We start from the raw sequence: 25,934 nt of genomic DNA on the forward strand, positions 1-25,934 counted from the left end.
TCTGTTCATTGAATAGAATTTTTTCTATAATTTGGGAATTCTGGCATATTTATTGTTTCATTGGTTTATAAAGAATAGCTGTATCCAAAATGAACAAAACTCTCACTTTCTTCGCCATTAATTGTTGCTAAGATTAAGTGGTACCTGAGGCTTCAGCTTCCCCAGGTACCTGCCAGCTAGAGGCATAAGCATGACAGCAGAGGGTGCAAAGTTATTGGAAACACTGAGCCTCCACGGACCCCTCTGGCAAGGAGGACAGCTAGCCCTAGCTGGGGGAGGAATACCTGGGAGATGGGGAGGGTTAGGAGTGGAGGGAAAACGTGTAGTTATTGAGTACTTGTCATGTGCTGATCACACTGTATTAATATATTACTCAGAAGCCCGCTGTGCAAATGTGGGAACTGAGGTAGCTTGTCTAAGCTAGCCCAGAGGCTGATCCACATCAAGCCCAGTCATAGCTGCTGCTCCTGCCCTGTACTGCCAGTTGACATCTACTACCACCACCACCACCACCACCATCACCACTACACTATCGCCACCACCACCATCATCACCACCACACCATCACCATCACCACCACCACTGCCACCATCACCACCACCACTACCATCATCATCACCATCACCACCACCACCACCATCATCATCACCATCACCACCACCACTGCCACCATCACCACCACCACCATCATCATCACCATCACCATCACCACTGCCACCATCACCACCACCACTACACCACACCGTCACCATCACCACTACACCATCACCACCACCACCATCATCACCACCATCATCACCACCACCACCACACCATCACCACCACCACCACCACCACCATCACCACCATCATCACCACCACCACCACACCATCACTACCACCACACCAACACCACTGCCACACCATCACCATCATTACCACCGCCACCATCACCACCACCACCACCACACCATCACCATCATTACCACCACCACCATCACCACCACCACCATCACCACCACCACCACACCATCACCACCACCACCATCATCACCACCATCATCACCACCACCACCATCACCATCACCACCACCACCATCATCACCACCATCATCACCACCACCACCACACCATCACTACCACCACCACCACCACCACCACCACCACACCATCACCATCATTACCACCACACCATCACCATCATCACCACCACACCATCACCATCATCACCACCACACCATCACCACCACCACCATCATCACCACCATCATCACCACCACCACCACACCATCACTACCACCACACCAACACCACCGCCACACCATCACCATCATTACCACCACCACCATCACCACCACCACCATCATCACCACCACCACCATCACCATCACCACCACCACACCATCACCATCATTACCACCACCACCATCACCACCACCACCATCATCACCACCACCACCACACCATCACCACCACCACCATCATCACCACCATCATCACCACCACCACCACACCATCACTACCACCACACCAACACCACCGCCACACCATCACCACCATCACCACCACCACCACCACACCATCACCACCACCACCATCATCACCACCACCACACCATCACTACCAACAGCACCACACCATCACCACACCATCACCACCACCACCACCACCACCATCACCACCACCACCACACCATCACCACCACCACCACCACCATCACCACTACCACACCATCACCATCATTACCACCACCACCATCACCACCACCACCACCACCATCACCACCACCACCATCACCATCACCACCACCACCACACCATCACCACCACCACCACCACCATCACCACCACCACACCATCACCATCATTACCACCACCACCATCACCATCACCACCACCACCACACCATCACCACCACCACCACCACCATCACCACCACCACCATCACCATCACCACCACACCATCACCACACCATCACCACCACTACCACACCATCACTACCACCACCACCATCACCACCACCACACCATCACCATCATTACCACCACCACCATCACCACCATCACCACCACCACCACCACCACCATCACCACCACCACCATCACCATCACCACCACCACCACCACCACACCATCACCATCACCACCACCATCACCACCACACCATCACCATCATTACCACCACCACCATCATCACCACCACCACCACCACCACACCATCACCATCACCACCACCATCACCACCACCACACCATCACCATCACCATCACCACCATCATCACCACCACCACCATCACCACCACCACCATCACCATCACCACCATCACCATCACCACCACCACCATCACCACTACCACCACCACCATCACCACCACCACCATCACCAACACCACCACCACCATCACCACCACACCATCACCACCACCATCACCATCATCACCACCACCAACACACCATCACCATCATCACCACCATCACCATCACCATCACCACCATCATCACCACCATCACCATCATCATCACCACCATCACCACCATCACCATCACCATCACCACCATCACCATCACCACCACCACCACCACCACCACCATCACCGAACTCCTGACCTCAAGTGATCCACCCACCTCGAACTCCTGACCTCAAGTGATCCACCCATCTCAGCCCCCTAAAGTGCTGGGATTACAGATGTGAGCCACCGTGCCCAGCCCTTTTCTGTGATTCTTTTGCTTATTAGTTGCTTTTGCTGTTCTGATTAGGAGGAAAGCAAAGGTCCTGCTTCCGCAAATATGGGGATATAGGAAACTACAAGGATGCCCATAAAAATACCAAGTGTGACCTTTGTGTTACAGTCCTTCCTTCTCGGGTTCTCTTTCTGGCAGCTGTAAAAATGGCCACGGTGGCAACAGTGGAGGCAGATGGCTCCCCGGCAACTCAAATAGCTTGTACTTGATAAAAACATGCTCACTCCTTCTGCTACTGCTTCCCCAGGGGCCCTCACCAGGAAGGTGTGAGCCTCCCCAGGCTGAGCATGGGGCATGAAAAGAAAGGACTGGGCTCTGGAGGGCTCCAGCATTTAAGGAGCAGGAGGAGGTTGGGGAGCCAGAGGAAGTGGTCAGAGAGGTGAGAAGAGAGCCAGGAGAGTGCAGGCACGGAAGCAAGGAGGTGTCTCCAGGGCGCCTTGGTCCCAGGGTCAGAACAGGCAGGGCCAGTGAGAACTCAGCTGCACAGAAGCCAGAGGCAGCTCTGCAAGTCCTGCCGTGGGAGAGGCTGAGATAGGTTCTGGAGTGAACAGGGCAGAGCCGCTAGCAGGAGGTGTGTCTGTTGCACGTTCCTTTGTGTGTGTGTGGGTGAAGAGGCTTGGGGATGTAAACTCTGGAAGAAGACATCCAAGAAGCTAATACAAGTGGTTACTTATTAGGGGACAGACAGTGAGGACAACGGGAGCAGGAGGATGAGCTATTCACTGTCTTTTTGGATTGCTTTGATTTTTGGACCGCGTGAAGGTTCATGTATTGAAAATAAAGAAAAAGCCCGGGCGCGGTGGCTCACGCCTGCAATCCCAGCACATTGGGAGGCGAAGGTGGGCGGATCACCTAAGGTCAGGAGTTCGAGACCAGCCTGACCAATATGGAGAAAGCCCATCTCTACTAAAAATACAAAAATTAGCCAGGCATGGTGGCACATGCCTGTAATCCCAGCTACTCAGGAGGCTGAGGCAGGAGAATTGCTTGAACCCGGGAGGCGGAGGTTGTGGTGAGCCGAGATCACGCCACTGCACCAGCCTAGGCAACAAGAGCGAAATTCTGCCTCAAAAAAAAAAAAAATAATAAATAATAATAATAAATAAAGAAAATGAAGAAAAAATTTAAATCTAGTAACTTAAAGGGCTGAAACATGTCCAGTGGCTATGTCACTTGGAATAGCATTGGTGACCTCAGGGGAGAAATTTTGGTCAAGTGGAGACAATGAAATCCAAAGTATATTAATTGGTGGGCCAGGCATGGTGGTTCACGCCTGTAATCCCAGCACTTTGGGAGGCCAAGGTGGTGGATCACCTGAGGTTGGGAGTTCAAGACCAGCCTGACCAACATGAAGAAACCCTCGCTCTACTAAAAATACAAAATTAGCCGGGCGTGGTGGCGCATGCCTGTAATCCCAGCTACTCGGGAGGCTGAGGCAGGAGAATTGCTTGAACCCAGGAAGCGGAGATTGCAGTGAGCCAAGATGGCACCATTGCATTCCAGACTGGGCAACAAGAGTGAAGCTCCGTCTCAAAATAAATAAATAAATAAAATAGATCGACGGATGTGATGGCTAATATTAGATGTCTCGACTGGATTGAGGGATGCCTAGATGGCTGGTAATGTACGATTTCTGGGTGTGTCTCTGAGGGTGTTGCCAGAGGAGACTGACGTTTGAGCCAGTGGACTGGGGAGGCAGACCCACCCTCAATAGCGGTGGGCACCATCCAATCGGCTGCCAGTGCGGCTAGAACAAAACAGGCAGAATAAGGAGGGATGTGCTGGCTCGCTGAGTCTTCTGGCTTCCATCTTTCTCCTCTGGTTCCTCCTGCCTTTGGACATCAGACTCCAGGTTCTTCGGCCTTTGGACTCAGGGACTTGCACTGGTGGCCTGCCTGGGGCTCCGAGGCCTCTGGCCACAGACTGAACGCTGCACTGTCAACTTCCCTACTTTTGAGCCTTTTGGACTAGGACTGAGCCACTACCGGCTTCTCTCTTCCTCCTGTTCCAGCCATGTGATGCGCCTGCTCCCGCTTAGCCTTCTACCAGGATTGGAAGCTCCCTGAGGCCTCTCCAGAAGCAGATGCTGCCATGCTTCCTGTACAACCTGCAGAACCGTGAGCCAATTAAACCTCTTTTCTTAGCCGGGCGCGGTGGCTCACACCTATCTCTCAGCACTTTAGGAGGCCGAGGTGGGCAGATCACCTGAGGTCAAGAGTTCGAGACCAGCCTGGCCAACATGGTGAAACCCCATCTCTACTAAAAATACAACAACAACAACAGCAACAACAAAAAGTTAGCCAGCATGGTAGCAGGTGCCTGTAATCCCAGCTACTGGAGAGGCTGAGGCAGGAGAATCACTTGAACCTGGGAGGCGGAAGTTGCAGTGAGCCAAGATCAAGCCACTGTACTCGAGCCTGGGCGACAACAGTGAGACTCTGTCTCAAAAACAAAAACAAAAACAAAAAAACCTCTTTTCTTTATAAATCACCCAGTCTCAGATATTTATTTATAGCAATATGAGAATGGACTCATACAATGGACAAAAGGGACTTTGCCTGCGAGAAGAGGGATGGAAGCAGGGCAGTGCCAGAGGTAGACTAAAGGTCACGGTGGCCTAGTTTGCTGTTCCTCCAGCTTGGGAGAGATGAGAAGATGGAAGGTTGGAAACGGAGGATGATGGAGCACAGAGGGGCGGAACTGAGAGCCCAGGCAGCCCAGTGAGCCCCGCTGGGGCTGAGCATAGGGTGGCCTGAGGCCTGGATAGGTGTGGGGTCACAGGGATAGCCCAGGATTTTTGTATGTTTGGATATTTATGCTTTGTGGAGGGTTGTGCAGATAGCTTCTGAGGCCCTTGTGCCTCTGTTTTTCTGTGATTCGAGAGCAGTGCTATTCAACAGAACTTTCTACAATAATGTTAACGTGCTATACCTGTGCTGGGCAATATGGCAGCCACTAACCACATATGACTATTGGGTGCTTGAAATGTGGCTGGGGTGACTTAGGAACTGAATTTCTAAACTTATTGAATGTTTTTAACTCTTGTTTTAAATTGCGATATAATTGACATATCATGCTCTGCACATATTTAAAGGGTACAGTTTGGTAAGTTTTGGGACATGAGCACACCCCTGTGAAACCATCACCACAATCAGGACAGTGAACATGTGCAGGACCCACACGAGTTTCCTCCTGCATCTTTGTAATCCCTCCCTCCCAACCTTCCCTGCTCCCACTAATCCCCAGACAACTACTGATCTGCTTTCAGTCATGATAGGTTGCATTTTTTAGAATTTTATTTTTGCCCCATCTTTACGACGCTGAGCATTTTTAAGAATTTCATATAAGTGGAATCCTACAGTATTTACTCTTTTTTGTCTGTCCCTTTTGCTCAGCATAATTCTTTTGAGATTCATCCGTGTCATTGTGTTTATCAATAATTAATTCCTTCTTATCACCCAGCAGTATTCCATTGTATGGATATGCTATGATTTGTTTATCCATTCATCTGTGGATAAATATTTTTTCCCGAGTTTTTAGCCATTGTGAATAAAGCTGCTATGAACATCATTATATGAGTCTTTGGACATATGCTTTAATTTTTCGTGGGTAAATACCGAAGAACGGAATGACTAGATCATATAGTAGAATTTAATTTTGATTAATTTTAACTAATATTTAAATGGCCAAATGTGGCTAGTGATTACCATATTGGACAGCACAGTTCTGAAGTATATTCCTTAATCCAGTGATTCTGTAACAGGGAAAGACTTCCCCTCCTTCTGTAAAATCTGAATTCATTTGCTCATCATTCACTGCGCAAAGATTTATTGAGGCTCACTTTGTGCCCTGCATTGTGGTGGTCACTAAGGATGGGATGGGGCAAGATGGACATGGGCCCTGTCCTCAAGGTGCTTGTAGTCTAATGGACTCAGTTTGGTTGGGCTATGGGTGTGTTCAACATTGAAATCTGCTGAGAAATGGGAGGATGAATCCAAAGCAAAGTTATAAAGTGGAGTGGTTTCTGTTTAGGCATTGAGATGTCCCCAGGAGAGGTGTAGGGTTTGGTGAGGGATTGAGGCTCTCCCACTCCTACTGAGATAACCTGTAAAATGAGAAGCAGGTACAGGGATGAGAGAGGTGAGTTTGGAGGACGGGGTGTAGTTGTTGGTGAACCTGGTGTTTCAGATGTGTGTGGGGTGCTTATTGTGAAGGAAGGGGAGGAGGAGGACGTACTGTGCTAGTACAGCTGTGCCTGTCCTGGGGATGTGGTGGGGGAACAGTGGGGGAAGATTCAGCTCCTGAGAAACCCCTAGCAATCCGAGCTCTCATTCTGTCACTGTGACACGACATACACACATCTCTCGTTAGGTCTCTCCCTAGAGAAAAACTATTTTTAGGCCATGATTGAGTGGGTGTGGATGCATTGAACCAAGAGGCTTCCTAAGAATTTTTAGGTCCTTCTGCTCATGACTCATCAGGTTCTGCTCCTAATTCTGCAGAAGCAGCTCCAACCATAGGCTTCTGGTGGAAGGATGAGGGAAGGGGCTGTGATAGGATGTCACTCCTGAGCTGATGACATGTTCTGAGCTGGGATGATTATGAGTGATGGCTTGTGAAGCAGACCCTGCATCCTACTGGTATATTTAAGTCTGTGATTTTGAACCTGTTAGTAGGGTGCTTGGAAAGCTGGTGAGGCCAGGGAAGCTTCTAGTGAGGCTAGGGAAGCTCAGGAACCCTAAATAGGAATAATGACAACCATAGCCAACATTTATTGAATACTAACATATGCCAGGCATTTTGCATGCATTATTTCATTTAATTCTCACAACAGTCCTATGAAGTCAGCTAATATTATGAGTCCCCATGTAACTGAGTGCCCCAAAATAAGTTGTCTTCTCTCCCCTTTCCCACTGTTCCCTATTTTCTACTTAGCCCTTCAGAAATGCAAATACAACCTTTCACTTCCCCCTCACCAGACACTCCTTGCAGACAAGTTCTTCTGTGTGTTCCAAGACAGATGTCTCTTGAGAGTTGGCAGATTTGCAGACCAAGTCATGCCCACAACGGAACTTTCACCTCCAGAGGGTTGGCTTGGGACATTCATCCACCAGGAGGGCACAGCAAAAGCACACCCTTTTCCCACTTGGCCACTTTTACAACTTCTGCCCAGGAAGGTGCCAACTCAACTGGATGGTAAATAAGGCACCAAACAAGCAGTGGGACCCCCTGCTCTTATTCATTCCCCTCTTACTTTATCAAAGTGTCTCCTTTCTGCTCCAGAGGGGAAGTAGCACATTTGAAGGCAGGACACTTTGTGCCCCTCCCCAAGCTAGTGTGAAAGGAAAATAAATCTTGGGGCCCTCAAATCATGAAGCTAAGGGAAAAAGTCAAGCCGGGAACTGCTTAGGGCCCTTCGCTCACTGAAATAAATGCATATCTGATTGCCTCCTTTGGAGAGGCTAATCAGAAACTCAAAAGAATGCTGTTTATCTCTTATCTACCTATGACCTGTAAGCGCCCTCCCCACTTTGAGTCTTCCCACCTTTCCAGACCGAACCAGTGTTCATCTTGCATATGTTGACTGATGTCTCATGTCTCCCTAGCACGTATAAAAGGGAAAACTTTGCTCTGACCACCTTGGGCACATGTTGTCAGGACTTCCTGAGGCTGTGTCACCGGTGCACATCCTCAACTCTGGTGAAATAAACTTTCTAAATTAACTCAGACCTGTCTCAGATTTTCAGGGTTCACACCAGGTTTGCAATAAATTCACTTTTTAAATATCTGGCCTTGCTCTTGTTGGACTGTACACGCGAGGAGCAACCAACCTGCATTTCAGTTACACCCACTTTACCAGTGAAAAAACTGAGCCCGAAGAGGTCAAATAATTTATCTAAGGTCACACTGACTCAATCTAAATTCAAACTCAGGGTCAGTTCTTCCCCATTGGGAGGCTATATATATGAAATGACCCGGTATAAACCCCCTGATAAGAGTTAGTTTCTTTCCATTGTCGACGAAAAGTCAAACTCTGTAAAATATTTGAAGAGATTTATTCTGAGCCAAATATGAGTGACCATGGCCCATGACACAGCCCTCAGGAAATTCTGAGAACAGGTGCCCAAGGTGGTTGGGGGACAGTTTGGTTTTATACATTTTAGGGAGACATGAGACTTCAATCTAAAACATTTAAGAAATACATTGGTTCAGGCTGGGCACGGTGACTCACACCTGTAATCCCAGCACTTTGGGAGGCTGAGGCGGGTGGATCATCTGAGGTCAGGAGTTCAAGACCAGCCTGGCCAACATGGCGAAACCCCATCTCTACTAAAAATACAAAAATTAGCCGGGCATGGTGGCAGGCACCTGTAATCCCAGCTACTTGGGAGGCTGAGGCAGGAGAATTGCTTGAACCCCGGGCGGCAGAGGTTGCAGTGAGCCGAGATCATGCCACTGCACTCCAACCTGGGCAAGAGACAGAACAAGACTCCATCTCAAAAAAAAAAAAAAAAAAAAAAAAAAAGAAATACATTGGTTCAGTCCAGAAAGGTGGGCCAACTCGAAGGGGTGGGTGGTGGTTCCAGTTTATAGGTAGATTTAAAATTTTTCTGGTTGAATATTGGTTGAGTTTATCTAAAGACCTGGGAGCAACAGAAAGGAAATGTCTGGGTTGCAGTAAGAGGTTGTGGAGACCAAAGTTTTGTCATGCAGATGAAGCCTTCAGTTATCAGGCTTCAGAAAGAATAGGCTGTAAATGCTTTTGATCAGACTTAAGGTATGTGTTAATGTTAAATGCTGACAGGTATAATGAGGGGTGTATGACCCCCACTTCCCGTCTTGGCCTAAACCAGTCTCTCAGGTTAAATCTCATGGGTCTTGGCCAAGTGCAGTGGCTCACGCCTGTAATCCCAGCACTTTGTGAGGCCAAGGCCGGTGGATGACTTGAGGCCAGGGGTTTGAAACCAACCTGGCCAACATGGTGAAATCCCGTCTCTACTAAAAATACAAAAATTAGCTGGGTGTGGTGGTGCATGCCTGTGATCCCAGCTACTTGGCAGGCTGAGGTAGAAGAGTCGCTTCAACCTGGGAGGTGGAGGTTGCAGTGAGCCAAGATTGTGCCACTGCACTCCAGCCTGGGCAACAGAGACCCTGTCTCAAAAAAAAAAAAAAAAAAAATTATGAGTCCCTTGGCCAAGAATGAAGTCCCTTTGAGACAGCTGGGTGGGAAGGGCTCCCTGGCAGAACCTCTGACAGCCCGCACACTGGGAGAAATGCGCACTGGGGTGGAGCCATAGGAAGTTAGCGCCCTTGGCAGGGAAGGAGCCTGGCCTTTCTCTCTTGTTCCGGGATATGGTACCTGGGATTCAATCTGCGAGGCAGGAAGCACACTAGCAGGACTCTGGCTTTGCAGAGAGTCCCTGTTTTCCTTTTTGCCCAATAAATCCCATTTTTCTCACCCTTCAAATTATCTGCGAGCCTCATTTTTCATGGTCGTGTGACAAGGACCCTGCCTGTAGCTTAACTAGGGAAAAGTCCTATAACACATTCAGATGGTTGGCCTTAGAATTTTATTTTTGGTTTACATCATCCTTAGATTAGTCCCTGAGGAGAGAATCTACCTGAATTAGACTAAATTAACTAGATGTGTCCAGTAGGGAGGCTCTCAATTTCTCAATCAGTGTGAGGAGTGGGGGAAAAAGAAACAATGTATCAAGAACTATACTAGATGTGGTTTTTTTTTTTTTGTTTGTTTGTTTTGTTTTTGAGATGGAGTTTCGCTCTTGTTGCCCAGGCTGGAGTGCGATGGCACTATCTCAGCTCACTGCAGCCTCAGCCTCCCAGGTTCAAGTGATTCTCCCGCATCAGCCTACTGAGTAGCTGGAATCACAGGCATCTGCCACCATGCCCAGCTAATTTTTTGTATTTTTAGTAAAGACGAGTTTTCACCATATTAGCCAGGCTGGTCTCGAACTCCGATCTCAGGTTATCCATCCTCGTCAGCCTCCCAAAGTGCTGAGATTACAGGTGTGAGCCACCACACCCAGCTAATGCTAGATGTTGTATGTGCTTTATTTTAGTTAATCCCTAAAGCAACCTTGTGAACGAAGTTCAAGTGAAATGCCTAACCTTGTTTTTACTCTAACTCGCTACTTTGAATCTTCCCTGTTTGTCTCTTTAATCACCTAGCCTTGCTTCTCATGTAAATCAGACTCTCTCTAGCTGGGAAAGCCAGACAAACTCCAACTGACCCCTTAATTTACAAGACACTAAGGGCTCCTTATCCGACCACCTTCCGTAAGGAGTTGACCTGTGTAAACAGATCCTCAGCATTTCAAAGGAGCCCAATTAACTGATAAGGTACTAGCACCAACAATGTATGAAGTTCCCAGGATTTTTCTCAAGGAGATAACAACATAAAGCCTTGAGTTCGTGTCCGGCATAGCCCCTGTATCTAATTATAAATGAAGGATTTAGAGCCCTGCACCTGGTACCGTTGCTCTTTTTGTAACCATTTGTCTTTTAAATCGTTTATCTCTTTGTAACCATTTGCTTTTTTGGTTCTTGCATGTTTTTACTTCTGTAGCATTATTGCATTTGAGTTCCCCTCCCCTTCCTAAACCTAGGTATAAAAGTTAATCAAGCCCCTTCCTCGGGGCCGAGAGAATTTTGAGCGTTAGCCGTCTCTTTGGCCACTGGCTTAATAAAGGACTCTTAATTTGTCTCAACGTGTGGCGTTTTCTCTAACTCCTGTGGTTATAACACAAGGTGTTATTCTGTTGTACAGCTGAAGAAAAAGGCTTAGAGAGGTTTCCACCCTTCCCAAGATCACACATCTATTAAGTTCATACAGCTGAAACTGAACCCACTGTAGCCTGGATCCAAACCCTCTCCTTAATATCCTACCATTCAGGCTCACTAACAAAGTGGACAAGAGAAGAGACAGTAAGAGCATAGCCCCCTCAGGGTCTTTATTTGCAAAAAAAGTCAGAAAGCCTCTGGTAGTTCTAGGAGAGATGGGGACAGAGTGAAAGTAAGTGTACATACAGTTGGACCATTATTGATAGAGCAGGCTCCTTCCCACCGGGCCCTCCTCACTCACATCCGCCCTACCCACACAGCTTCCCCTGCAGGCAGGTTCTCTCTGTGGCCTGGGGCAGCCACCCAGCCTCCTTAGGAGGCTTATGAGAGTGTCATGCAATTCTGCACTAGATAATTGACAGTGTTGGTCCCAGCTGGAGAATCTCACCATAAAGGCTAAGAGTGGGAATGCTGAGCCAGACCACTTTGTATTGGAATCCCAGCTCTGCTACTAATTAGCTAACCTTGGGAAGTTACCTAACCTTTCTCTGCCTCAGTTTCCTCATTTGTACACTGGGGTAATAATAATTCATAGAACTGTTGCTAACAATTCGTTAACACTGAAAAAGCTTTTAGAACAGTGCTTGGCAAGTACAGTGTGGAACACTCAATCAGCATTTATTATTATTATACAGACAGCTAGACTGAGGCCTAGCAAAACAGAGTAACTTGTCCAGAGAGACACGTTTAGCAAAGCTGGGACCAGAACCAGTTCTTCTGTCTCTTATTTCATTTTATTTTATTTTTAGATACAGGGTCTTACCATATTGTTCAGGCTAGTCTTGAACCTCTGGGCTCATGTGATCCTCCTGCCTTGGCCTCCCAAAGTGCTGGGATTACAGGGGTGAACCACTGTGCCTGGCTGTCCCTTAATCCAATGCATGTGTATATACTTGGTTAAATATTTTAACAATGAAGATAAAGATTATTGGTTTTAAATCCATTAATACTTTGAAAGTAGTGTCAGCCACTTTCATGTTGGCTTACACCTGTAATCCCAGCACTTTGGGAACCTAAAGCAGGAGGATCACTTGAGCCCAGAAGTTCAAGACCAGCCTGGGCAACATAGGGAGACCTCATCTCTACCAAAAAAAAAAAAAAAAAATCAAAAAATTAGCTGGGCATGGTGGCACATGCCTACAGTCCCAGCTACTTGGGGGGCTGAGGTAGCAGGATTGCTTGAGCCTGGGAGGTCGAGGCTGCAGTGAACCATGATCCCACCGTTTCACTCCAGCCTGGGTGACAGTGAGACCTTGTCTCTTTAAAAAAAAAAAAAAAGTAGTAAGTGAGCTCTTCCACAGTTTCAAGCTGAAAATAGTCGCCTTATTAATTCATTTAAAAAATAATCTGTTATTAAAAAAACAAACTGTCATTAGCAAGGCTAGAATTGTTGTGAACCAGCTCAGTGCTACTACTGGGCTGACAGGGAGATTATCATGTTCTGTAAGTGATAATAACTGCTGGCCATTAACACTTTTAGTTGTAATTATATTATTATCTGGAGTGTTTCAGAAATGTGTCTAATTTTTGTTGTAAACTTAAAGAGATAAAACAGGCCGGGCACAGTGGCTCACGGCCTGTAATCCCAGCACTTTGGGAGGCCGAGGCGGGTGGATCATGAGGTCAGGAGATCGAGACCATCCTGGCTAACACGGTGAAACCCCATCTCTACCAAAAATACAAAAAGAAATTAGCCGGGCGTGGTGGCAGGTACCTGTAGTCCCAGCTACTCAGGAGGCTGAGGCAGGAGAATGGCATGAACCTGGGAGGCGGAGCTTGCAGTGAGCCGAGATCGTGCCACTGCACTCCAGCCTGGGCAACAGAGTAAGACTTGGTCTCAAAAAAAAAAAAGATAAAACAAACCGAAAGACTTGCATAGCTATAGTATATAACTACACATACTCTTAAGTATACAAACCCAATTCTTTGTAACTGGGAGATGGCAAATCTGGAATATTTTTATAGAAGGGCAGTTTTATGATAGGGTTTCAGTTACATTATAGGAGATAGGTCAGAGCCTTGACAGTGGGGGTTCTTAAGGCTCTTTAAAAATTTTCTGTGCAGAGATAGATATTTAATGAATCCCCAACTGTGGGGACATTCACATAGCCTATGAACGTTCACTGTCTCCCACACTGGAGATTCAAAGACCTAGGTCCTGCCCCAGTGGCTGTGGGTAACCGACACCATGGCTCTCCATGGTGACCAAGTGATGGAGGCACCAAACCATGGAGGCCTCATTCACATGCAGGAGCAAGAAAGCCTTCTTGGAGATGATGCTTCTGGAGTGGAGTCATTAAGGAGCTGTTGGTTTTAGTGAGGTACAGAAGTTGAGGAATAAGATCTTCTAGGTAAAGAAGGGGGGCAAAGACGAGCTGCAAGACGAGCAATGCTCACTTAGTCAAGCAAAAATAATAGTAGGTGATGCGTTTGTGAAAATTAACTTGTGGCTAAGCATGGTGGCTCATGCCTGTAATCCCAGCACTTTGGGAGGCCGAGGTGGGTGGATCACTTGAGGTCAGGAGTTCAAGACCAGCTTGGCCAACATGGCAAAACCCCGTCTCTACTAAAAATACAAAAATTAGCAGGGCTTGGTGGTGTGTGCCTGTAGTCTCAGCTACTCGGGAGGCTGAAGCAGAAGAATTGCTTGAACCCAGAGGCGGAGGCTGCAGTGAGCCAAAATCGCACCACTGCACTCCAGCCTGGATGACAGAGTGAGACTCCATTTCAAAAACAACAACAACAACAATAAATAAAAGAAAAATCAACTTGTAGTAATAATAGCTAACATTTGAGTTTTGTGTGTTCTCAGTATATTTGTGATATAGCTCAGTTAATCCTCATAAAATCACATTAGGTAGAGACAATTATTATCCCCATTTTCAGATGGAGAAACTGAAGCACAGAGAAGTTCAGTAACTTTCCACAAATCTCACTGCCAGGGAGAGCCAGGATGGAAACCCAGGCAGCCTGCTGAGTCCCTGACTCTGTGTGACCTCACAAGGAAAACATCTAAGTATTTGGTTTGGAGCTACCTAGTAACTAACCCAGATATCAGCTGGATCTTACCCATTCCTCAAACAAGATGAGATCAGTTTTAATGTCTAATTCTGTGACTTGTAGAAACTTTGGTGCCTTCCTGGGTGTTTCTGTGAATTACCAAAGGCTTATGCTTTTGTTTTGTTTCCAGTGGGTTCACATTGTCTAGGCAGCATTTCTGAGCTATTTCCTTTTGTCTCCACCCTGTCCTGACGATGGCCCAGTTGTAGGCACAGCTCCTTCTCCCTGACTTAGCCTCCTTTCCCTTTCCCAAAACCATGTGTTCATTGGCTGAAGATGTGGGGAACTGCTATGACCAGTGAGTGCATGTTGACTGTAACATGGAACTGCCCCACCCTCTCACAAAAAAGATCAGGTGTGAAAAGAAGTGTAATCTCCTATTCCTAAAGTATTATACTTCCACTATGTTTATATGTCTGTTATCTAAAGCTTGTTGATTTTGACTACATTAATCTACAGTGAATCCCTTTTGTATTACACATAACTAGTTATAACTTATTTAAGAGTTGTCTGTGGCTTTCTGTTCCTGCATTACAACTCTAACTAGATGACTTCGGGCAAGTCACTTAAACCCTCCTGGTGAGAAGGACAATGTTCCTCACATTACCATCATGAACATTAAATAAAACAAAGAGCACAGCTGGGCGTGGTGGCTCACACCTGTAATCCCAGCACTTTGGGAGACTGAGGCGGGTGGGTCACGAGGTCGAAAGATTGAGACCATTCTGGCTAACACAGTGAAACCCCATCTCTACTGAAAAATACAAAAAATTAGCTGGGTGTCGTGGCGGGCACCTGTAGTCCCAGCTACTCAGGAGGCTGAGGCAGGAGAATGGCGTGAACCTGGGAGGCAGAGCTTGCAGTGAGCCGAGACCGCACCACTGCACTTCAGCCTGGGCGACAGTGCGAGACTCCGTCTCAAAAAACAAACAAGCAAAGTGAGCAGCAGTGTCTGGAATGCAGTCAGGGATCAATAAGTGTTAGCAATTATTTATTTCCCTGGTTAACCAAAAGCTGCCTATAGTTTGGTGTGGCTGACACATGGGAGGTAGGCTAGTGGTGGTGGGAAAGGCTGGAACTGCAGGGTGACTAGGTAAGCAGTGACCAGATCAGGACTTTGCATGTCATTACCAAGAGGATGGACTTTAATCCTCCTGGTCACAATTTCTGAAGCCATTCCTAATGGGAGACAAGTGTGATCTTCTATCCACAGGAGTGAGGCTATGGCCCAAGAAGCCCTCCAAAAACATAACATTGTTTTATTTCCTGTTTAACTTACAAAAAAAAACCCCCACTGCTATTGTGTGTTCTATTTCATAGCATGTTCAGTGGCAGGCAGATGGTCTTCACAGGTCAATCCTTGGTTGAATAATTGTAAAATGGGTGACATTTGGAATAGTCTCAATCTACTTCAGAAAAAACCATTTCCACTGGGTGCAGTGGCTTATGCTTGTAATCCTAAGCATTTTGGGAGGCCAAGATGAGTGGATTGCTTGAACCCAGAAGTTCAAGACCAGCTTGACCAACGTGGTGAAACCCTATTTCTACTAAAAATACAAAAATTAGTTGGGCGTGATGGTGCATGCCTATAATCCCAGCTACTCAGGAGGCTGAGGCACAAGAATCTCTTGAACCCGGGAGGATGCGGCTGTAGTGAGCCAAGATCACACCACTGCAGGCTGGGTGACACAGTGAGACCTTGCCTAAAGAAAATTAAAAAAAAAAAAAAAAAGAAAGAAAAGAAAAGAAAGAAAAAGAAAAAAACATTTCCAACCACTTGAACCAACTTTTTTTTTTTTGAGACAGAGTCTCACTGTCGCCCAGGCTGGAATGTAGTGGTGTGATCTCGGCTCACTACAACCTCCACCCACCGGGGTTCAAGCGATTCTCCTGCCTCAGCCTCCCGAGTAACTGGGATTACAGGTGCATGCCACCATGCCCAGATTAGTTTTTTGTATTTTTAATACAGACGGGGTTTTGCCATGCCATGTTGGCCAGGCTGGTCTCAAACTCTTGACCTCAGGTGATCCGCCTGCCTTGGCCTCTCAAAGTGCTGGGATTACAGGTGTGAGCCACCACACTCGGCCTGAACCAACTTTTTGAGATGTCAAAATTTCAATATCATGGTATCTTAAAGATGAGAAACATTTCTTTTTCTTTTTTTGAGACAGGATCTCACTCTGTCACCAAGGCTGGAGTGCAGCAGCACAATTTCAGCTCACTGCAACCTCGACTTGCTGGGTTCAAAGGATCCTCCCAAGTAGCTGGGACTACAGGTGCGCACCATCATGCCTGGCTAATTTTTTGTAGGGATGGAGTTTTACCATGCTGCCCAGGCTGGTCTTGAACTTCTGAGTTCAAGCGATCCTCCCTCCTGAGCCTCCTGAAGTGCTGGGATTACAGGTATGAGCCACCACGCCTAGATCAGAAACACTTCTAAAACCAAATACACGTCAATGACTAATACACTAAATTATATAACACTTTGTTTTAAGGTTTAAAAAATATCCTGGACTTTGGAAAATATTCTTATATAAAGAAGCAAAAAGAAGATGGAATAGAGTTGTGCTAACACTGAAACTCCAGTCAAGCTGTAAACTGAAAAAGAACGTGTTGGAACTAGGAATTGCCCCATGGCCTTCACAGGTGAGTATGATAGATTAATGAATGGAAGTCCAGGAAACATTTCTTACCTTCACCTCAGTCCTTCATGCCCTGACTGAAGTCAAACATTCACTGTGATCACTGTTCAAAGGTAAATACTGCTGTGACCATTTAAGCTGTTAGTGGGTTTCCTCTGGAAAGGAAGTGGGGTCAGATCTTCAAATGCTAGGAGAGTCAAGGGAGCAGAGATGGTCTGTCTTGCTTCAGGGCTAGCCTTGCTTTCATGAGGTCTCTAAAATTTTCCTACTATAAAAAATCCTACTCTCTTACCAAGAAATAGCTCAGTATATTTTGGAGAAAAACCAATCCATACACATTTTTCCCATAGTGTCAACATTTTGTTGAAGTGACAAAAGTGTTAAACAAACAAACAAATAAACAAACAAACACCAACCACAAACCAATGTGCAGAAACTGGCAAGTGAAACATAAGACAATAGGAATTTGAAAATCAAACCAGAAAAAAAAAATTTTACGTCCAGGAGACATGGAAGCAATTTGATAACTCACACAGTATCCTCTTCATGTTTATAGGGTAAGACTCATGGGCCAAACTTTAATTTGTAGTGCTCTGTAAAAGTTACATGAGAGCCTGTTAAACCAGAATGCTGCTTGAAAATGCTATTTTTGGTGATAACGTTGGATTTTAAAACCTCCTATCTTAAACACATGACTCATGTAGAGATTATATTTTGTTATAAGGCTTCATACTTTCTATTTGTGCCTAGTCTATTTCATAGCTTATAGCATTATTATGGGACCATAGTTGAAGTCGAAATATATCCAAAAAATATTATTTATGAATATACTAAAGTTTAGCATAAACAAGAGCTTGCAAGACTGTTACCCCAAATTAGTATTTAACATCTGACATGGACCAAAAAAAATGACACATCAAAATAGAAATATAGCTAGGTAGACAATCAAATAATAAGTAACATCTCAATCTTTACTAGTATATATAATACACACATATATATATATATATATGTATTTTTTTTAAACAGGATCTCACTCTATCACAGTGTCACTGGAGTGCAGTGGTGCAGTCTTGGCTTCCTGCAACATCTGCCTTCCAGACTCAAGCAATTATCCAGCTTCAGCCTCCCGAGTAGCTGGGACCACAGACGTGCCACCATGCCTGGCTCATTTTTTTATTTTTTGTAGAGATGTGGTTTCACCATTGTTGCCCAGGCTGGGCTCAACTCCTGAGCTCAAAGTGATCCATCTGTCTCAGCCTCCCAAAGTGCTGGAATTACAGGCTCAGTCTATACTAGTATATTTACAACTATATTTTATTACAATATTTATTAAATATTGTTGTCTTTTGCTAGGAAACTTAAAAACCTTAAAGAACATCATTTGTGAGCTCCCAATTGGCACAAATTACATAAGGCACTCTACACATATTTTTCTTAACTTTTTGTTATAACAAGTGAAAAATCTAAAAATCAACTGAATAAGCTTTTATGTTGAAAAGTATACTTAAATGATTCTGGTGATCATGGTGTTCTAGTAAGAAAAATGCTTTGCTAGTGATGTTACAGCATACGGCACATGAATAATATTTGAAATCTTGCTACTCTTTTCTTATATTCTGCCCTAAACCCAAAGGAAGATTAAAATGAGAAAAAAGGTAAAGGTATGAAAGAACATTTGGTGACTCAGGTGGCTTCAGACTTACCAGTCACAAAAACTTGCAAGCAGGTTCTAGGAGACTTCACTGCATCCATATACGCTGTTATAGTGTTTTTTTTTTGTTGTTGTTTTTTTTTTTTTTTTTTGAGACGGAGTCTCACTATGTTCCCCAGGCTAGAGTGCAGTGGTGTGATCTTGGCTCGGCTCACTGCAACCTCCACCTCCTAGGTTCAAGTAATTCTTCCACTTCAGCCTTCCGAGTAGCTGGGACTATAGGCACCTGCCACCACGCCAAGCTAATTTTTCTATTTTTAGTAGAGACGGGGTTTCACCACGTTGGCCAGGCTGGTCTGAAACTCCTGACCTCAAGTACCCACTCTGGCCTCCCGAAGTGCTGGGATTACAGGCATGAGCCACTGCACCCAGCTTGTTATAGTCTTAAAACACTCTACACCAGGGGCTGGTAAGTGTTTCCTATAAAGGGCCAGATAGTAAATATTTTATGTCACTACGAAACTCTCCACAGTAGCATGGAAGCAGCCATAGAAATACGTAACTGAATGAGTGTGGTGTGTTCCAGTAACGCTTTATAGACACAGAAATTCACTTAAAGTCCATATAATTTTCACATGCCATGAAATATTTACTGTTTTTTGGGGGGGTGGGGACAGGGTCTCACTGTCACTCAGGCTAGAGAGCAGTGGCACCATCATGGCTCAGTGTAGCCTAGACCTCCTGAGCTCAAGCGATCCTCCTATCTCTCAGCCTCCTGAGTAGCTGGGATCACAGGCATGTGCCACCATGCCCAGTTAATTTTTGTATTTTTTGTAGAGATGAGGTTTCACCATGTTGCCAAGGCTGGTCTTGAACTCCTGGGTTCAAGCAATCCACCTGCCTTGGCCTCCCGAAATGTTAGGATTACAGGCGTGAGCCACTGCACCCAGTGATTTATTTTTAATAGATGTAAAAATCATTCTTAGTTCTTGGGGCAAATAAAACAGGCTTGCAGGCCAGATTTGGCCTGGGAGGTATAGTGTGGACTGGTCCACACGATTGGAGAGTCAGGACGCTCTTACTCTCAGACTTCCTGGTGGTCCTCACCAGTCTATTTTACAGTGGCTTCTTTCTTTCCTTTCTGCCACTGTTGATGGGACTGTAGGGTCACTGCATGTGACTGATACCAAAAGAGAAAGGTTCTTTTAATAAATCTTTCCATACTATCTAAAAGATTTTGTTCAGTTTTATTTCTTAAACATATAAGAGGGCATTATAAAATGACATTATAATTATAAAAGATTTTCTTTTGTTTTTAAGAACAATGTTTTTAGGCCTACTAATATTACTTAATAAAAAGAGCAGATATTTAAGGGACTGTACATTTTTATTTAATAAACCACATGGCAAAACAACACTTTAATAAGTGTATAGGAAATTACAATTTGAAAGTTGCAAATACAGTACATATATATATATATATACTTTGATCTTAATTAACATGGACAAACCCCAGCTTCAAAATCTTTCTAAAATCAATCATATGCAAAATACCTGGTTTCTGAAAGGGCGTATGATAAAGTACATACAATTTCTTAAACTGTGATATGGCTTATTTAATAACATGTATTTATTGAGAGAAGCATAAACTTTCCAAATATACAGTATCTTCCAGGTAGAAAGATGACATACTGGCACATTTTAATTTTGTGTTGCAGTTATCTAAGAATATACTAAATTGCCCTATTTAAGTGGACACTGTCATAGATTTAACTGGGAAAGTCTCCATAAATGTTTTCCAATCTTATCAAAAATCAGATTGGTCCTCAATGATTGGAACAGCAGGTTAAACCCTTTACAAGTCAGAATTCAATGACTGGCGGGCCTGAGTGCACACATGTAATTCATTACTGAGGAACTCCCACAACACTGTCTTCTAATTTGCATGCTCCCACGAACATCACAAATAATATACCTGATTGGCAATCAGTAAAACAAATCTCAAGCCCTGGTTGTCAAGATTCACATGACACATCTGGAGTTAGGGTTTGCAAATTATATTTTGGCTACAGAGATATTAAGCTTTATCAATTATTTGAAGATCAGACTTGCCTCCCCTCAACATAGCATATAGTGATATAGTGATGTGTGTTCATTTATGACTAATAACCAACTGGCTCATGAGCTTGGCTTAGTTCAAAGGCAAAATGAACCAAATGAACTAATCTTATATCTAGGAAACACTCTGTAACTTTAAATTTGCTATATACAAATCAGAGCCAACAGCAAAATTGCCTAAAACCTTATTTCAAATGGGCTCATATTCTGTAAGAACACCATATTAACTTGAGCCAATTAACACATATGCATAAAAGGAAAATAGATTTAGCTAACTGCTTGTTTCAAAATCAAATGATTAATTCTACAAAAGCTGTGAGAGTGGCTGAGAAACACGACCCAGAGTCTTCTTAACAATGATATTCACTGGTGGTTGTGCAGTGTAGTCTCTTTGTCTACCACACTTACTCTACAAAGTCCAGTGTGCAGAGAAATCTGGATCAGGAACAACCAGCCATTTTAAAAGGGTTCTTTCCTACCTGGATATACATTTCTAAGTGGTGCCTTGTCTCTGAAAGATGATTTTCCTCACATTAAAATGAGAGAGAAGCTCACATGTCTGATCTTGACTATGTCTATTCTGGAAAGTCTACCAAAGACAAACACTGTCAGGTGGGACACCTGGGTTCAAGAGGAACACTAAGTCTTGTAAGAGCAAGAAACTTAGTTTTAGAGAATGGAAATGAAGCACCCAAAGTTGAAAATAAAACAGTAAAATAAGAAACCCGGTGATGTGGCAAAAAAACACTGATGGGAACTCTAAGTTGTAAAAATCTGCACTCACATTACATAAGGCATAGCTAATGGAAATGTATGTAGGAATTACAATAGCTTCCAGTTCTGCATATCAAAACCTTCTGAGATATGCTTTCTTCAATTACACTCCCATTATGTTTCCAAGGCAGCATAATTGTTAGTGGAATAATAGGTCTTTTCCTGAAACAGATCAAAAGGCTGCATCTGGCCATAGTTGTGAAACACAGGTTTATGTACACAAGTAACTCTGATTATTTGCAAATATTAATTAAAATACATCACGCCAAAGAACTGCCAAGTTTTTATATTGTGGTCTGTGGTCCTGTCACAATCTGTTTTCCCAGTCCAAAATTAACAATGCTATGTGTTCATCCAACTCAGCCACTGCTTTTCACAGGGCATAGCACTCTTTGAGAGCTCAGCTGAGAAGTGTAATGCATGGTTGTAGCTCAACAAGTGAAGGATAGACCAAACACTTTTTGTCAGAAGTCATTCAGTCCTTGGTCCTATCTGCTAAGTTAACATCCTTTTCTGTGGGTTTTGTTAAGTTACAAAAAGTGAAATCAAATTCTCAAATCTCATAGACTCAGTAAGGTAAAGATACAAACTATGCAGTTCTTGCTACAAAAACAAAGCACAGGAAACTTCATGTGTACCTTACTTTAAGCAGAACATGATAGTTAAGATTTACAAAAGTTTTCATGGCTGGGTGCGGTGGCTCACACCCTGTAATCCCAGCACTTTGGGAGCCTGAGGTGGAAGGATTTCTTGAGCCCAGGAGCTCAAGACCAGCCTGGGCAACATAGGGAGACCCCATCTGATTAAAAAAAAAAAAAAAAAGATTTACAAAGGTTTGCAGTGTTTCTGTATTTTACAGAAGGATTCTTTTTGGCTGGGCACAGTGGTTCATGCCTATAAGCCCAGCACTTTGGGAGGCCGAGGTGGGCAGATCACTTGAGCTCAGGAGTTCAAGACCAGCCTGGGCAACATGGTGAAACACTGTGTCTACCGAAAATACAAAAAATTAGCTGGGTGTGGTGGTGCATGCCTGTGGTACCAGCTACTTGGGAGGCTGAGATGGGAGGATCGCTTGAGCCTGGGAGGCAGAGGCTGCAGTGAGCCGAATTGTGCCACTGCACTCCAGCCTGGGTGACAGTGAGACACCATCATAAAAAAAAAAAAAAAAAAAGATTTATTTTCAATACTCAAATGAATTTTAGCCTGTTTTATCAAATACATTTTTTAAGGAACAGGTCGATATAAAAGTGAGATATGCCTTTATAAGATAAAGAAAAGTTTACAAGAAACAAGCTCAATAGATATAAAAAAATGATGAATATTTTTTTCCTTTCTACTTGCTAGATACTCAAAGTCCGTAAATATGTCCAGATGTCACTGAAATAGCTCTCATTTATTCTTACTTGGTTTCTATATATAAGAATATTTTGATTTAAATAGTTTATATGCTCCTGAAATTTCTGAGAAATTCAGGTCATTATTTTAAATGACTTCACAATAGGAATCCCATCTTGTATATTTTCTTTTCCTTTTTGTTTTTGAGATAGGGTCTCGTTTTGTTACTCAGGCTGGAGTGCAATGGTGTGGACACGGCTCACTGCAGCCTCAACCTCCTGGGCTCAAGCACTTCTGCCACAGCCTTACAAGTAGCTGATACTACAGGTGTGCACAACGCCTGGCTAATTTTTATATTTTTGTAGAGACAGGGTCTCTACAAAAGACCAGGCTGGTCATGAACTCTTGGCCTCAAGGGATACTCCCACCTTTGCCTCCCCAAATGCTGAGATTACAGGCATGAGCCACTGTGTCTGGCCACATAAATTTTCAGTTCAATTCAACAAACATCTACTGGGTTTCATTAGAGGGACCATCAATCCTTTTATTGACACCATTAACTCCCAACAATCTTATAGGTAAATCTGGGTTTTCTTATCTTAGGTTTACTTATAGTAAGGTACTTGGTAAGAAGATAAAATGTTTCCTATTCTTCATTTATATTGTAAGTCATCTGCATGCTTATCTAGAATTTCAACTCACAATTTGCCTGGTACATTGTTACCCTACTCTGATTCTTAGAGGAGCCCAAGAACCATATCCATTCTTGGTGTAAGAAACTGTCACTGTTGAAAAGGGACTCCAAATGTGCATAAAAGATAATCTCAAAACCAATGGTTGCAAAATGAAACATGAACAGTCAAGCTGCCTCTTTAACAGAGGCATTTACAATTAGGTTGCCTTCAGTTTGGAAACCTCTGTTTAGTTTCCCTGCAACACAGATTTAATGTCCATCCCTATCTAGTGCTTTAAAGCACACACATAACAGGCCAGGCATGGTGGCTCATGCTGTAATCCCAGCACTCTGGAAGGCCGAGGCAGGCAGATCACCTGAGGTCAGGAGTTCAAGACCAGACAGGCCAATGTGGCGAAACCCCGTCTCTACTAAAAATACAAAAAAATGAGCTGGGTGTGGTGTACCGGTAGTCCCAGCTAGTTGGGAGGCTGAGGCAGAAGAATCACTTGAACCCAGGAGGCAGAGGTTGCAGTGAGCAGAGGTCACGCCACTGCACTCCAGCCTGGGTGACAGAGTGAGAATCTCTCAAGAACAAAAACAAAAACAAAACCACACATATACATAAGGTCAAAAATCCTTTACATTTCTGTTTTCTCAAAGTAATATCTTCCCCCAACCCCTTGAACATTTCTGCTATGGTATTATTGGAAAACCTCAAAATTGTATTTTAGGGTTTCTGGAGTCCATGGAGAATCCCTAACCCCTATCATAAAACATAAAATATATAATAAAACATAACCCATATCATAAAACATAAAATTCTCTCTGGAGTAATGTTGTTAAACTGTATGTGAAAGGTGGGAATTATAAACTGAACCCTCTAGAGTTTACCCTGAAAGGCTAAACACACAGATGACCTGGAGTGGAGGCAGGAACCAACGTACCACATTTTTTGTACAAATTGCTGGCAGTTCTTAAAGGGACAGAAGATTACTGTTTACATTTTGCAGTCTCTTGCTTTTTTAAGACAATTTCATGAATGATAAAAGTGATGTCGGGAAGACATAAACCTGAAACTCCAACCCCCATCCTCGCTCTTTTATTTTGTTTTAAATCATCATATAGTAATTTGAGTTTAAGCCTAACTTCAGCCATTCAGAATAATATTGAAAGTATTTCCTAAATCATTTAATAACAGTGACCACAATAAATAAAGATTTGGTTCTAAGATTACAAATAATCAAAAATGTTAACTTTGAGATTCAAAACTCTGTAGCATCTGGAAAAGGTTGTTTATAGAGTATAACCGTAACAATAACATTAAGACTTATTTGTGAAATAAAACATTTCTGAAACACTTAGGAATACATGCTTATTCCACTTTTGGGATAACTACCAGTACTTTCTGAAATCTGTTGGGTAGTAATTTCTGTAAAAAGAAAGCAGCAATTCCAGAAGCTGGGTGTCAAGATTATTATACATAATTTTAAAAATTCAGTTTTCCAGCACTGGCTTAATATAAAATGGCCTTAAAAAGTATTTTTAAATGCAAATATTGAATTCTTGATGCTTCCTTTAAGACATGTACTCTGTCAAATTAATGAAGCATGATCTTGGATTGTCTTCTATGAGGTATCTGTAGAGTCACGTCTCATTCTGTAAACAGTGTTTGGGAAACATCTTCACCTGAAAATTATGGCAAAGTCTCCTTTTACCATTAAACAGAGACTAGCACTGTCAGGCTGGGGCGACTGTTTGAGAGACTGATGCTTGATATGGACACAGCTGTCAGGGATTCCATTTTCTCATTTAGGTTTGCATTTATTGCTCTCAAGTCTGTGACTGCAGGATAAATAAGGCAGGAGTCCCCAAAATATATAAAATTAGGGACTAGAACTCTGACAATTTGCACAAGTTCTGTCCACTTCTTGCCTGTAACTCTGAAGCTGAATAGTACATCTATACATGCCAAATGTGTTCAATAATAAATGGTTTGCTTTGGACTGTACTTCCTCCCATTTAGATGAACTTCCAGGAACTGCAATGTCAAGAAAATATCATTACTATCCATTGTACAGTTACATCTTGAATAA

General features: G+C 43.9%; 1 protein-coding gene and 1 long non-coding RNA gene across 4 annotated transcripts in view; one reads left to right on the forward strand and one right to left on the reverse strand.

Moving 5' to 3' along the window:
* SLC30A4 (solute carrier family 30 member 4) overlaps positions 1-25,934 on the reverse strand; it is a 79,572-nt gene that overhangs the window by 10,136 nt on the left and 43,502 nt on the right. For 2 of the 3 annotated variants that reach the window (XM_054531411.2, XM_024232882.3), the window contains exon 8: positions 20,307-25,879. The exons of the other annotated variant lie outside the window; for it this stretch is intronic. In XM_054531411.2, the coding sequence (XP_054387386.1) occupies positions 25,725-25,879 (155 nt within the window). In that variant the 3' untranslated portion in view covers positions 20,307-25,724. Of the gene's footprint in view, positions 1-20,306; positions 25,880-25,934 lie in introns of those variants that run through there. 3 annotated transcript variants of the gene reach the window in all.
* LOC112129118 (uncharacterized) overlaps positions 16,928-25,934 on the forward strand; it is a 35,409-nt gene continuing 26,402 nt past the window's right edge. Inside the window, exons 1-2 of the long non-coding RNA XR_008513559.1 lie at positions 16,928-17,045; positions 17,138-17,288. This is a non-coding gene — a long non-coding RNA (uncharacterized LOC112129118). The remainder of the gene's footprint in view (positions 17,046-17,137; positions 17,289-25,934) is intronic.

This window comes from Pongo abelii, chromosome 16 (genome assembly GCF_028885655.2).
Source record: "Pongo abelii isolate AG06213 chromosome 16, NHGRI_mPonAbe1-v2.0_pri, whole genome shotgun sequence".
Taxonomy (NCBI): domain Eukaryota; kingdom Metazoa; phylum Chordata; class Mammalia; order Primates; family Hominidae; genus Pongo; species Pongo abelii.